The following is a 12,323-nucleotide window of genomic DNA, read 5'->3' on the forward strand; positions in this document are numbered from 1 at the left end:
CATAGATGACCTGGTGTCTTCCCCTTGTAAGCTGGGAGAATCTAGTGTCTGACTGTAAGTAGAGGTTGTCTTCCTAAGCCCTCTCGTTTCTTTCTATATCCTTGCTGACCTGGTATGTGAGCTACTTGAATCAATTTGTTTTTAACGTCCTTTGTTTTCTTTTGTCTGTGTAGAAGATCATTGCTGTCTTCAAACCCAAGAATGAAGAGCCATATGGGCACCTTAATCCTAAGTGGACCAAGTGGCTGCAGAAGCTGTGCTGTCCCTGCTGCTTTGGCCGTGATTGCCTTGTCCTCAACCAGGGCTATCTCTCAGAGGCGGGGGCCAGCCTGGTGGACCAGAAACTGGAACTCAACATTGTACCCCGCACAAAGGTCAGTGACCTGTCTCCAGGGGCTTTACTGCCTGGTCCAGTGAGGGCTCTTTATGCCCCGAGTTTAGGGTTCTCAGCCCTTTTTTGTGTGTGGTGGGTAAGTGCGGAGAGGTGGGTGTAGCCCATGATTTGATCATCTGCTGACAGCTGTCCTGAGAAGGGCCTACATACAGTTTTTACATCAATTTCAGGAAGTTGCCGACATTCTGGTACACGTTTATGGGCTCCCCTGCCTCTTGGTTATTTTTGTGGTTGTTGTTTTGGTTGTTTAAAATTTTTATTTGATTTGATTTTAGCAAGATAAGGAGATAGAATGAGAGGGACAGGAACATCAATCTGTTCCTGTATGTGCCCTAACTCGGTATCAAACCAGTGACCTCTGCACTTCAGTATGATGCTATAACCAACTGAGCCATCTGGCCAGGGCTGTATCCCATATAGTCTCAAGCTGGTTAGAAACCTAGCTATTTTTGTGGTTCACTCTCAGATTTCCAAGCCATCCCAGGATCTAGATACAGTCTAGAATGGACTAGCTGATGTCAGCTAAGCACTTCTGTGGTCTGCTAAGAAGGACTAGAATGGGCCAAGAGCTAGAGTAAAGATCTGGCCTGAACCCCTACAGGGAACTGACATGGAATTCTCCTCACTCATCTCTATGCTATGGAATTCTGGTACTTGTCTAAGCATAAAATTGGTGTCCCGGGAGGCAAATGCACCCTTAGAATGGATTTGTGTACACGTTATGTGGTATAGACTTAGATGAAGTTCTAAGGAATGGTCTGGATCGTACCCCTCTTACTCCCCCCAAATGCTTAAATACAGAATTAATTGCATACAATATAGGAAATTTACTGAGGCCAGGTTAAGAACCCCTGTACTACAGGGGTTCCATGAAACTTTCTAGGGATCATGAGGGGAAGGAATCAGCATATAAATATTAAAGGATATGTCATCAGCCATTGAGTCTGAAGCTGTCTGAGGTTTAGTAACTTAAGGTGGAACTCTTGGTATGATGCCCTAAGGCTTTAGAAGTGTCTTTGTAGCTCTGAGTCTTAATTATCTTGGAGAATCTGAGGAAAGCTATTGATTTTGTTCTCCCAAATTATTGTTCTCCATATGATTGCAGTAAATGGTTCACAGACCAGTTGAAGTCCATCCATTGACCCTGTTGGAACCTTGCTTCTAAATTAAAAACCCCTACTTGAAGTTTTCTTCACAGGTTTAGTTAGGTGACTCTGGGCAAAGAAACTGATCAGGAGAAAGGAGCTTCCCTTCACTCTGTTTTCCCAGGGTATTTTAGAAGAAAATGTGCTTGTTGTGGATACTCCTTTGCCACCAAACTACAAACAATAAGCCAGTGAGTTTGTAAGTCTGTAGAAGTCAAGAACCGTTTCTTGAAATATCCTTCTCCCATTCTCAGCACCTAGCAAAGTCCTGTACTTTAGTAAACATTCTGTAAGGACCGGCTGAATCAGTGAATGAATACCAAACCATGAGAAGCAATACCAGAGATCCCCCATCTTCAGGTCTGGGAGGGACTGATCACAGTTGTAGGTTTATAGCTCCTATTCAACATCTAATTCTCTGCCTGGCCTCGCACAGCTCATTCCTACCCTTCGTGCTTCAGTCCTCTCTGTGTGCATATAGTTAAACAGCACACTCTGACCGTCTTGTATAATAATTAATGCTCCTGTGATCTCCTGCCTAACTGGAAATTCTTCTACTAGGCCCCTCTCAAACTCTAGAAACATTTAAACCCTCCTTGCTTGTCACCCTGTAATTTCCTTTCTTCATTAGGTAAGTAGCAGAGCGCCCTGGCCCTGTTCCTGCCTGTTCTTCAGGAGTGCAATGCCTAAAACCAGGGTTTAAGTTTGAATTCTGACTCTACAGCTTTTTAGTGGGTGACCTTTGGGCAAGGCACTTAAGAGCCCCCTCCCCCAACCACACTCAATTTACTCACTGTTAAAATAGAGATATTAATAGTCCGTACTTTATAGTGTGGCTATTAAGATTACACAAAATAATCCATGTAAAACACATAGTTTAGTGCCTGGTACAATGTAAATGCTCCATACCTATTAGCCTGTGGTATTTTTATGGCTGTTCTAATCATTAATGTCAACCCCCCCACAATCTCTTTCTTCCCCATCTCTGGTCTTCTTTTTTTCCTATTAGAGAACCTTAATGAGGCCTGGGAAACTTTTGAATCAAAAAGTCAGGAACAGCCTGACCTGTGGCGGTGCAGTGGATAAAGCGTCGACCTGGAATGCTGAGGTCACTGGTTCAAAACACTGTGCTTGCTTGGTCAAGGCATATATGGGGGTTGATACTTCCTGTTCCTCCCTCCCTTCTCTCTCTCCTCTCTCACTAAAAATGAATAAATAAAATCTAAAAAAAGAAAAAACTTAATTATGCCTGACTAGACGGTGGTGCAGTGAATAGAACTTTGGACGGGGACGCAGAGGACCCAGGTTCAAAACCTCCAGATTGCCAGCTTGAGCTCGGGCTCACTGGCTTGAGTGTGGGGGTTGCTGGCTTGAGCGTGGGGTCATAGACATGACCCCATGGTCACTGACTTGAGCCCAGGGGTTCTGGCTTAAAGCTCAAGGTCGCTGGCTTGAGCAAGGGGTCACTCACTCTGCTGTAGCTCCCTGGTCAAGGCACATATGAAAAAGCAACCAATGAACAACTAAGGAGCCACAATGAAGAATTACCTGTCTCTCTCCCTTCCTGTCTCTCTGTCCCTATTTGTTCCTCTCTCTGTCTCTGTCACACACACATACAAAAAAAGTCAGGAACAACAAAAATACTTGTCTTGTATAAGACAGATGAGACAGAACTTAGAACTTTGCAAGTTTAACGTACAGCTGCTGGAGACTTGTAAGAGGAGGCCTTTCGCTCCCTGCCTCCTCACCCTGTGACAGGACTCTTTCCAGTTGATCAGAGCATCTGCCACTAATATTGGATTCATGTTGCAATGGAGCCTCAAATAGTTAAGGCTGTAATTCTCACTCAGTAGCAATTCTGCTCTCTCTTCCTGTAAGGGTTCAGGTTATGATAGATTCATTAGTCATAGGGGAAAAAGGGGTTGTTACAAAGAGTCTGCACAAATAAATCTAATGTGGGAAAAGGTGGTTATGGCCTGAAAGAGCTGAGATTTCCCCATGGAAACTAGTAAGGTAGTCTTAGGAAAGCCTCCCCCCCCCTTTTTTTAAGAGAGAGGCAGGGAGAGACAGACAGTTCCAACAAACCAAGCTACTGGCCAGGGCTTAATTTTTTTATTGATTGGTTGATTTTTAGAGAGACAGAGAAAGGGAGAGAGAGGAGAAGGTGAAGGGAAGCATTCATTTGTTGTTCCACTTGGTTGTGCATTCATTTGTTGCTTCCTATGTGTGCCCTGACCAGGGATCCAACCTGCATCCTTTCCATTTCGGGATGATGCTCTAACCAACTGAGCTAACCAGCCAGGGCCAGGAAAGCCTATATGCCTGTGCCTGAGCTTCCTGAGTCATAGGCAAAATGTCATCCTACAGTATCTACACATACATTTAGGTATTTCTTTAACACTGGATTTTACCCTTTCTGTCTCTCTCATTCGTGGCAAAATAACTGGTTATTTCAAATGAATTTTTCAGGCTTAGGTAAAGAATTTTCTTACAAATTTGATTTCACATATGTGAAAATCCACTTGTTGCTGTCTCTGAAAGAAGCTTGAGACTTATTTATTCATTCACTTAATAAACATTTTTGAGCATGTGCCAGGTGCTGTGTTAGGTATTGGGAATTCTCTTCCTCCCTAATTTCATTAGTCCTAAGGGAGAAGTTAGCCTGACCAGGCAGTGGCGCAGTGGATAGAGCATTGGACTGGGATGTGGAGGACCCAGGTTCAATACCCCGAGGTCGCCAGCCTGAGTGCGAGCTCAATTGGTTTGAGCAAGGCTCACCAGCTTGAGCCCAAGGTCGCTGGCTCAAGCAAGGGATCACTCGGTCTGCTGTAGCCTCCCGGTCAGGGCACGTATGAGAGATCAGTCAATGAACAACTAAGGAACTGCAACAAAGAATTCATGTTTCTCATCTCTCTCCCTTCCTGTCTGTCCCTCTCTCTGACTCTCTCTGTCTCTCCTACAAGAAAAAAAAAAGAAAAGTTAGTGTTTAAAAAAAAAGAGAAGTTAGATATACATATGGATGATCACAAGACAATGTGATCAGTGCGATAATAGGTGTTCATATGGATTATGGATTACAGTGATGTCATCACAATTTGACAATCAAGTAAATATTAATGCCCATTAAAATTTTTTTAAATAGGCAGTGCATGCATCTAGTTCTAAAATCAGAAGGCACAATGGTCTTCCAGCCACTCAGTTTCCTTCCTCAGAGGCAATTACCATTACTAGTTTCTTGTGTAATATTTCAGATATAGTCTGCATAAATGTGCATATAAATTACAAATCCTTAAAAATTAAAACTGACTTTCATATTAAATTTTTGAATGTGAATAATTGCACATTGTACAAAATTCAAAAGGAAATAAAAGGGAATAGAGTAAATTGTAATTTGTTTTTATTTGGAGAGAAAACCAGCATTGGGCTGGCTTCTCCTAACTCAGGAAGTAGCTGTATTAGTCAGTATAATTCACGTCAGCTGCAGTGACAACCCCTGAATCACAATAGTTTAACGGAATAGTTTATTCCTAGCTCACTTCATAGATCCATGCCAGTTAGGCAGCTCTCTTAGATCCCATGTCATTCCATGTAGTGGCATGGGGTCTAGAGTCCTACTATGATGTGGCTCTGCCATCTAAGAGCCTTTATAATGAAGGGCTCCAGAGATTGGGGAATATGATACTGATCATAGGAGGTATCAGAGGCCATGCCTGGAAGTGATGTACATACATCCCTTTGTCAATATTCCATTGGTCCAAACTAGCCATATACTCTATCTTAGCTGCTAAGAAGGCTGAGAAATATATTCTTACTGTGTGTCCTGGAAGAGGAACAGTGTTGGTGAGCCTCAAGCTATTCTCTGTTATAGTGGGATAATTCCTTAAATTTGATTCCTTTTTTTTTTTTTTTTAAGGTGAGAGGAGGGGAGAAAGTGAGGCAGACTCCCTCATGTACCCTGACCAGGATCCACCTGGCAACCCCGTCTGGTGCTGATGCCTGAATCAGCCGAGTTATTTTTAGCACCTGAGGCTGACACATTCGACCTACATAGCTATCCTCAGCTCCCAAGGCCATGCTTGAATAAATCAAGCTGCTGGCTGTGGGAGGGAAAGGAGAGATGGGGGAGGTCAGGGGAGAGAAGCAGATGGTTGCTTCTCCTATGTGCCTTGACCAGGAATTGAATCCGGGGCATACATACTCCAGGCTGACGCTCTATCCACTGAGCCACCGTCCAGGGCCAAATTTGATTCTAACCTAGGTATCTGTTCTCTTTCCACTGTAGGTAGTACACCTGGCCAGTGAGACCTTCAACTATAGTGCCATTGACCGAGTGAAATCCAGGGGCAAGCGGCTTGCGCTTGAGAAAGTGCCAAAAGTTGGACAGCGGTTTAACCGCATTGGGCTACCGCCAAAGGTATAGACTTTACTTATGCGACTTATTAAAGGTGATAATTTATAGTGGCATAGCCATTCAAGTGGTGAAGCAGAGTACCTACAGACTTGCAGATGGGCGTGTGAATAGCCTGTCCTGAGGCTCCTGTCTTCCTCATTTCTGTCAAGGGCCTAAGATGCTAATTTTCTCACTTTACTCTGGACCATTTGGATGGGCTTCTTGAATTTGTCTGGGCAATCTCTATCACAGCCCTTTTCTCCTGTATTTGCAAGGAGATGAAGACATAAACATCTTGAAAACATCTTCCTCTTCTGATATAAAATCCACAGGGCCTTAGTGGGACCCTGGCTTACTCTTGGGATCTTTGAACTTGGGCTATAGGGAAATAACTTTCTTCCTCTTTCTTGGTTGCAGGTTGGTTCATTTCAGCTCTTTGTCGAAGGTTACAAAGACGCAGATTACTGGCTAAGGCGTTTTGAAGCAGAACCTCTCCCTGAGAACACTAACCGGCAACTGCAGCTGCAGTTTGAGCGGTTGGTGGTGCTGGATTACATCATCCGCAATACTGGTGAGCCCTGTGGGTGGTCTCTGCCCTGTGCCAGGCTGCTGAAGCACAGGGGAGGCCTGGGCCTTGTAGGGCTTGGTATCAGAGTGCCTTATCAGGATGAGTTTTTTCTAAGTCCAAAGAGTTATGCACATTTGGGGAAGGTCTTAGAGCATACTTTTCCAAGACAAGCTTTGCCCAGGCACATTATGTGCTGTTATCAGAGGTGGGAAGGCCTGGAGCCAGTAGTTACTTTTTTTTTTTCCAGTATTTAAGTTTTATCTTAGTTTCTTTCCTGGTCCCAGACAGAGGACACCAAGCTTGGCCTTCCGAAGCAACGTGAAGAGTATAAAAGTACTCTTAACCTTTGTCCCTAGTCCTTCTTGTAGCAGCAAGGTCTATTAGAGAACGGTTTTGTCTTTAAGTACCTCGTATAAGTGGATTCTCACAATATTTGTCATTTTGTGATTGGCTGATTTCATTTAGTATAATGTCCTCAAGTTTCATTCATGTTATGACTAATAGTCCAGTGAGTTGTACCATTTACATGTCCATCGACATTGCAGAAGAGTTTCAGTTTCTCCACATCCTTGTCACCACTTGTTATTATCTAGAGTTTTTTTTATAGTAGTCATCCTAATGTTTGTGAGGTGGTATCTCCTTGTAGTTTTGGTTTGTATTTCCCAAATGATTACTTATGTTGCACATAACTTTCTATTCAAATTCTCTGCCCATCTTCAAATTGGGTTGTTTTATTGTTGTGTTGTAGTTCTTTATATATTCTAGATGTTAATTAATTAACTACAAACAATCCCTTCTGTTCTGTAGGTTGCTTTTATACTCTGTTGATAGTCTTTTTTTAAGTTTGGTTGTTTTTTTTTTGTTTGTTTGTTTTTTTTATTTATTCATTTTAGAGAGGAGAGGGAGAGACAGAGAGAGAGAAGGGAGGGAGGAGCTGGAAGCATCAACTCCCATATGTGCCTTGACCAGGCAAGCTCAGGGTTTTGAACCGGCGACCTCAGCACTTCCAGGTCAATGCTTTATCCCACTGCGCCACCACAGGTCAGGCTCTGTTGATAGTCTTTTGATGTCATTAATTTTAAAATTTTCAGAACATTCAATTTGTTTTTTCTTTTGTTCTCTGTGTCTTTGGTATTATATCTAAGAAATAATTGCCAAATCCAATATTGTGAAGTTTTTATCCTTTTATTTTTTATTTTTTCCATTAATGTGTGAGAAGAAGGAAGAAGAGGGGGGAGAGAGAGAAAGAAATCAACGCTTTGTTCCATATTGTTGTATCATTTATTGTGTATTTATTGATTGTTTCTCGTACATGCCCTGACCAGGGCCTCAGTGCACCAGGGTGACGCTTTATCCAGTGAGCCACCTGGCTAGGGCCCCTGTTTTTCTCTTAAGAATCTTATAGTTTTAAGATTTAGATTTAGGTCATGGATCCATTTTGAGTTAATTTTTATAAACGGTGTTAGGAAGGGTCCAACCTCATTCTTTTTTTTTTTTTTTAATCTTAGAGGAGAGGAGGCAGAGAGAGACTCCCAGATGCACCCAGACCGGGATGCACCCGGCAAACTCACCAGGGGGAGATGCTCTGCCCATCTGGGGCCCTTGCTCCGTTGCAACTAGAGTCATTCTAGTGCCTGAGGCGGAGGTCATGGAGCCATCCTCAGTGCCTGGGGCCAGCTTGTTCTAGTTGAGTCTTGGTTGCAGGAGGGAAGGAGGTAAGAGTGGGAGGAGGGAAGGAGGGAGAGAGAAAGAAGCAAGAGGGGGAAAGGTGGAGAAGCATATGGGTGCTTCTCCTGTGTGCCCTGACCAGGAATCGAACCCAGGACATCCACACACTGGCCTGATGCTCTACCACTGAGCAAACTGGCCAGAGCCTCTTCTTTTTTTCAATGTTTATTTTATTGATTTTAGAGAGAGAGGAAGAGAGAGAGACAGAAACATCACTCTGTTCCTGTATGTGCCCTGACCAGGATAGAACTGTTAACCTCTGCTCTTCTGGATGATGCTCTAACCAACCAAGCTATCTGGCCAGAGCCTGACCTCGTTCTTTTGCATATGGCTATTGAGTTTTCCTAACACCTTTGTTTAAATGACTGTCTTTTCCCCATTGAATGGTCTTGCCACCCTTGTCAAAGATCATTTGATCATACATATGCAAATATTTATTTCTAGACTCTTATTCTATTCTATTGGGCTGTTTATTTTTACAGTGTTTCAATACCATACTGTTTTGTAGTAACTTGAAATCAGGAAGTATGAGTCCTCTAGCTTTGTTGTTCTTTTTCTAGATTATTTTGCTATTCAAGGTCTCTGTTTATTCCATATGAATTTTAGGATGGTCTTTTCTGTTTCTTCAATTGTTGTGGTTATGATAGGAATTTCATTCAATCTGTTGATTGCTTCAGCTATTGTTGACTTTTTTTTTGACAGAGACAGAGAGAGGAACAGACAGGGACAGACAGGAAGGGAGAAAAATGAGAAGTATTAATTCGTTGTAGCATCTTAGTTGTTCATTGATTGCTTTCTCATATATGCCTTGATGGGGAGGGAGGGAGGGCTACAGCAGAGAGAGTAACCCCTTGCTCAGGCCAGTGACCTTAGGCCAGTGGTAGTCAACCTGGTCCCTACCGCCCACTAGTGGGCGTTCCAACTTTCATGGTGGGCGGTAGTGGAGCAACCAAAATAAAAAGATAGATTTAACTATAGTAAGTTGTTTTATAAAGATTTATTCTGCCAAACTTAGTGAAAATCTGACATAAAGTACTTGGTAAGTAATTATTATTATATGCTTTAACTTGCTGTAACTCTGCTTTATAAATTTTATAAAGTAAAGTTACTTCCCTACTTTATAAATCACCATTGCTGTGGAACCAGTGGGTGGTTAGAAAATTTTACTACTAACAGAGAAACAAAAGTGTGCGGTAGGTATACTACAAAAAGGTTGACTACACCTGCCTTAGGCTTCAAGCCAGTGACCTGTGTGCTCAAGCCAGCGACCATGGGGTCATATGTATGAACCCATGCTCAAGCCAGCGGCCCCACACTAAACCTGGTGAGCGCTCAAGCTAGATGAGCCTGTGCTCAAGCCTGCAACCTAGGGGTTTCGAACCTGGGTCTTCTGCCTCCCAGTTCGATGCTCTAGCCACTGCGCCACCACCTGGTCAGGCTGTTGTTGACATCTTAACAATATTGTCTTCCAGTCTATGAATATGGGATATCTTTCCACTTATTTGTGTCTTTTTTAATTTCTTTCAGCAATGTTTTGTCATTTTCACTATATAGGTCTTTAACCTCCTTAGTTAATTTCTAACTATTTTATTCTTCTTGATGCTATTGTAAACAGTTGTTTTCTTAATTTTCTTTTTGGATTGTTCATTGTTACTGCATAGAAATGCAACTGGTTGTTGTGTGTTGACTTTGTATCCTGATGCTTTGCTGAATTTATCAATTAGTTCTAACAGTGTTTTGTGGAATTTTTAGGGTTTCTACATATACAGTTACATTATCTGCCAAGAGAGATAATTTTACCTATTTCTTTCTGACTTTGGATGATTGTTATTTCTTTTTCTTGTATAATTGCTCTGGTCTTCCAGTAGTATATAAAATGGAAGTCGTGTAAGTGGGCATCTGTGTCTTGTTCTAAATCTTAGAGGGAAAATTTTTGGTTTTTTCACCATTGAGAATGGGTTTTTCACATATGACTTTTATTATGTGGAAGGGGTTTCCTTCTTTTTATTTTTTATTTTTAAAGACTTTATTCATTTTAGAGAGGAGAGAAGGAGTAGAGAGAGAGAGAGAGAGTGAGAGAGAGAGAGAGAGAGAGAAAGGGGGGAGGAGCAGGAAGCATCAACTCCCATATGTGCCTTGACCGGGTAATCCCAGGGTTTCAAACCAGCAACCTCAGCGTTCCAGGTTGATGCTTTATCCACTGCGCCACCACAGGTCAGGCAGGATTTCCTTCTAATACTAGCTCATCAAGTGTTTTTATCATGAATGTATGTTGAGTTTTTTCTGATGCTTTTTCTATATCAATTGAGATCATTAGTTTGTTAATGTGATGTTTTACATTGATCCATTTTTTTTCTTTTTTTTTAAGTGAGAGGAGGGGAAATAGACAGATGCCCACATCTACTCCAACTGGGATCGACCTGGCAGCCCCCACCTGGGACCATGCTTGAGTCAACCTAGCTATTCTTAGTTCTGATGCTTGAACCAATCAAGCCACTGACTATGAGAGGGGAAGAAAGAGAGAAGGGGGAGAGGGAGGGGAAGAAAAGCAGATGGTCACTTCTCATGTGTGCCCTGACCTGGGATCCAACCCAGGACTTCCTCATGCTGAGCCAATGCTCTATCCACTGAACCAACCAGCCAGGGCACATCAGTCCATTTTCATGTGTTGAACCATCCTTACATTCCAGTAGTAGATATTGGTCATGGTATATGATCCTTGTAATATGCTGCTGAATTCAGTTTGCTGTATTTTGTTGAGGATTTTTGTATCAATATTCATAAGGGATATTGGTCTCTAGTTTTCTTTTGTTCTTTATCTGGCTTTGGCATCAAATAATGCTGGCCTTGCTTGACCAGGCAGTGGTGCAGTGGATAGAGCAGGGGTCCCCAAACTTTTTACACAGGGGGCCAGTTCACTGTCCCTCAGACCATTGGAGGGCCGGACTATAAAAAAAACTATGAACAAATCCCTATGCACACTGCACATATCTTATTTTAAAGTAAAAAAAAAAAAAACAAAAAAAAAAATGGGAAAAAATACAATATTTAAAATAAAGAATAAATAAATAAATAAATAAAGACAACTAAATTTAAATCAACAAACTGACCAGTATTTCAATGGGAACTATGGGCCTGCTTTTGGCTAATGAGATGGTCAATGTGCTCCTCTCACTGACCACCAATGAAAGAGGTGCCCCTTCCAAAAGTGTGGCAGGGGCCGGATAAATGGCCTCAGGGGGCCGCATGCGGCCCGCGGGCCGTAGTTTGGGGACCCCTGGGATAGAGCCTTGGACTGGGATGTGGAGGACCCAGGTTCGAGACCCCGAGGTCATCAGCTTGAGCGCAGGCTCACCTGGTTTGAGCAAAGCTCAGCAACTTGGACCCAAGGTCGCTGGCTCGAGCAAGGGGTTACTCAGTCTGCTGTAGCCCCATGGTCAAGGCACATATGAGAAAGCAATCAATGAACAACTAAGGTGTCGCAACGAAAAACTGATGATTGATGCTTCTCATCTCTCTCTGTTCCTGTCTGTCCCTATCTATCCCTCTCTCTGACTCTCTCTGTCTCTGTAAAAAAAAATAATAATGCTGACCTTATAGAATGAGTTAGGGAGTATTCCCTCCTCTTTAATTTTTTGGAGAGGTTTGAGGACGGTTGGTATTAGTTCTTTAAATGTTTGGTAGAATTCACCAATGAAGTCATCAGGTCAAGGGTTATTATTTGTTTAGAGTTTTGATAACTGATTCAATTTCCTGACTAGTTATAGGTCCACTCAGATTTTCTGTGTCTGTTTAGTTTTAGTAGGTTTTGTGTTTCTAGGAATTTGTTCATTTTATTTAGGTTATTCAGTTTGTTGGCATGAAGTACTCACAATACCCTCTTATCATTCTGTAGACTCAGTAGTAATGTCCTCACTTTAGTTTCTGATTTTTTTTTTTTTTTCATTTTTCTGAAGCTGGAAACAGGGAGAGACAGTCAGACAGACTCCCGCATGCGCCCGACTGGGATCCACCCGGCACGCCCACCATGGGGCGACGCTCTGCCCACCAGGAGGCGATGCTCTGCCCATCCTGGGCGTCGCCATGTTGCGACCAGAG

At 42.6% G+C, this 12,323-nt stretch overlaps 1 protein-coding gene across 1 annotated transcript in view; it reads left to right on the forward strand.

The window, feature by feature from the left end:
• The window catches only part of PI4K2A (phosphatidylinositol 4-kinase type 2 alpha), a 37,688-nt gene that overhangs the window by 10,079 nt on the left and 15,286 nt on the right, over positions 1-12,323 (forward strand). Inside the window, exons 2-4 of the mRNA XM_066239090.1 lie at positions 174-374; positions 5,822-5,953; positions 6,347-6,500. Coding sequence (XP_066095187.1) covers positions 174-374; positions 5,822-5,953; positions 6,347-6,500 — 487 coding nt within the window. The remainder of the gene's footprint in view (positions 1-173; positions 375-5,821; positions 5,954-6,346; positions 6,501-12,323) is intronic.

This window comes from Saccopteryx bilineata, chromosome 7, assembly GCF_036850765.1.
Source record: "Saccopteryx bilineata isolate mSacBil1 chromosome 7, mSacBil1_pri_phased_curated, whole genome shotgun sequence".
Classification (NCBI taxonomy): domain Eukaryota; kingdom Metazoa; phylum Chordata; class Mammalia; order Chiroptera; family Emballonuridae; genus Saccopteryx; species Saccopteryx bilineata.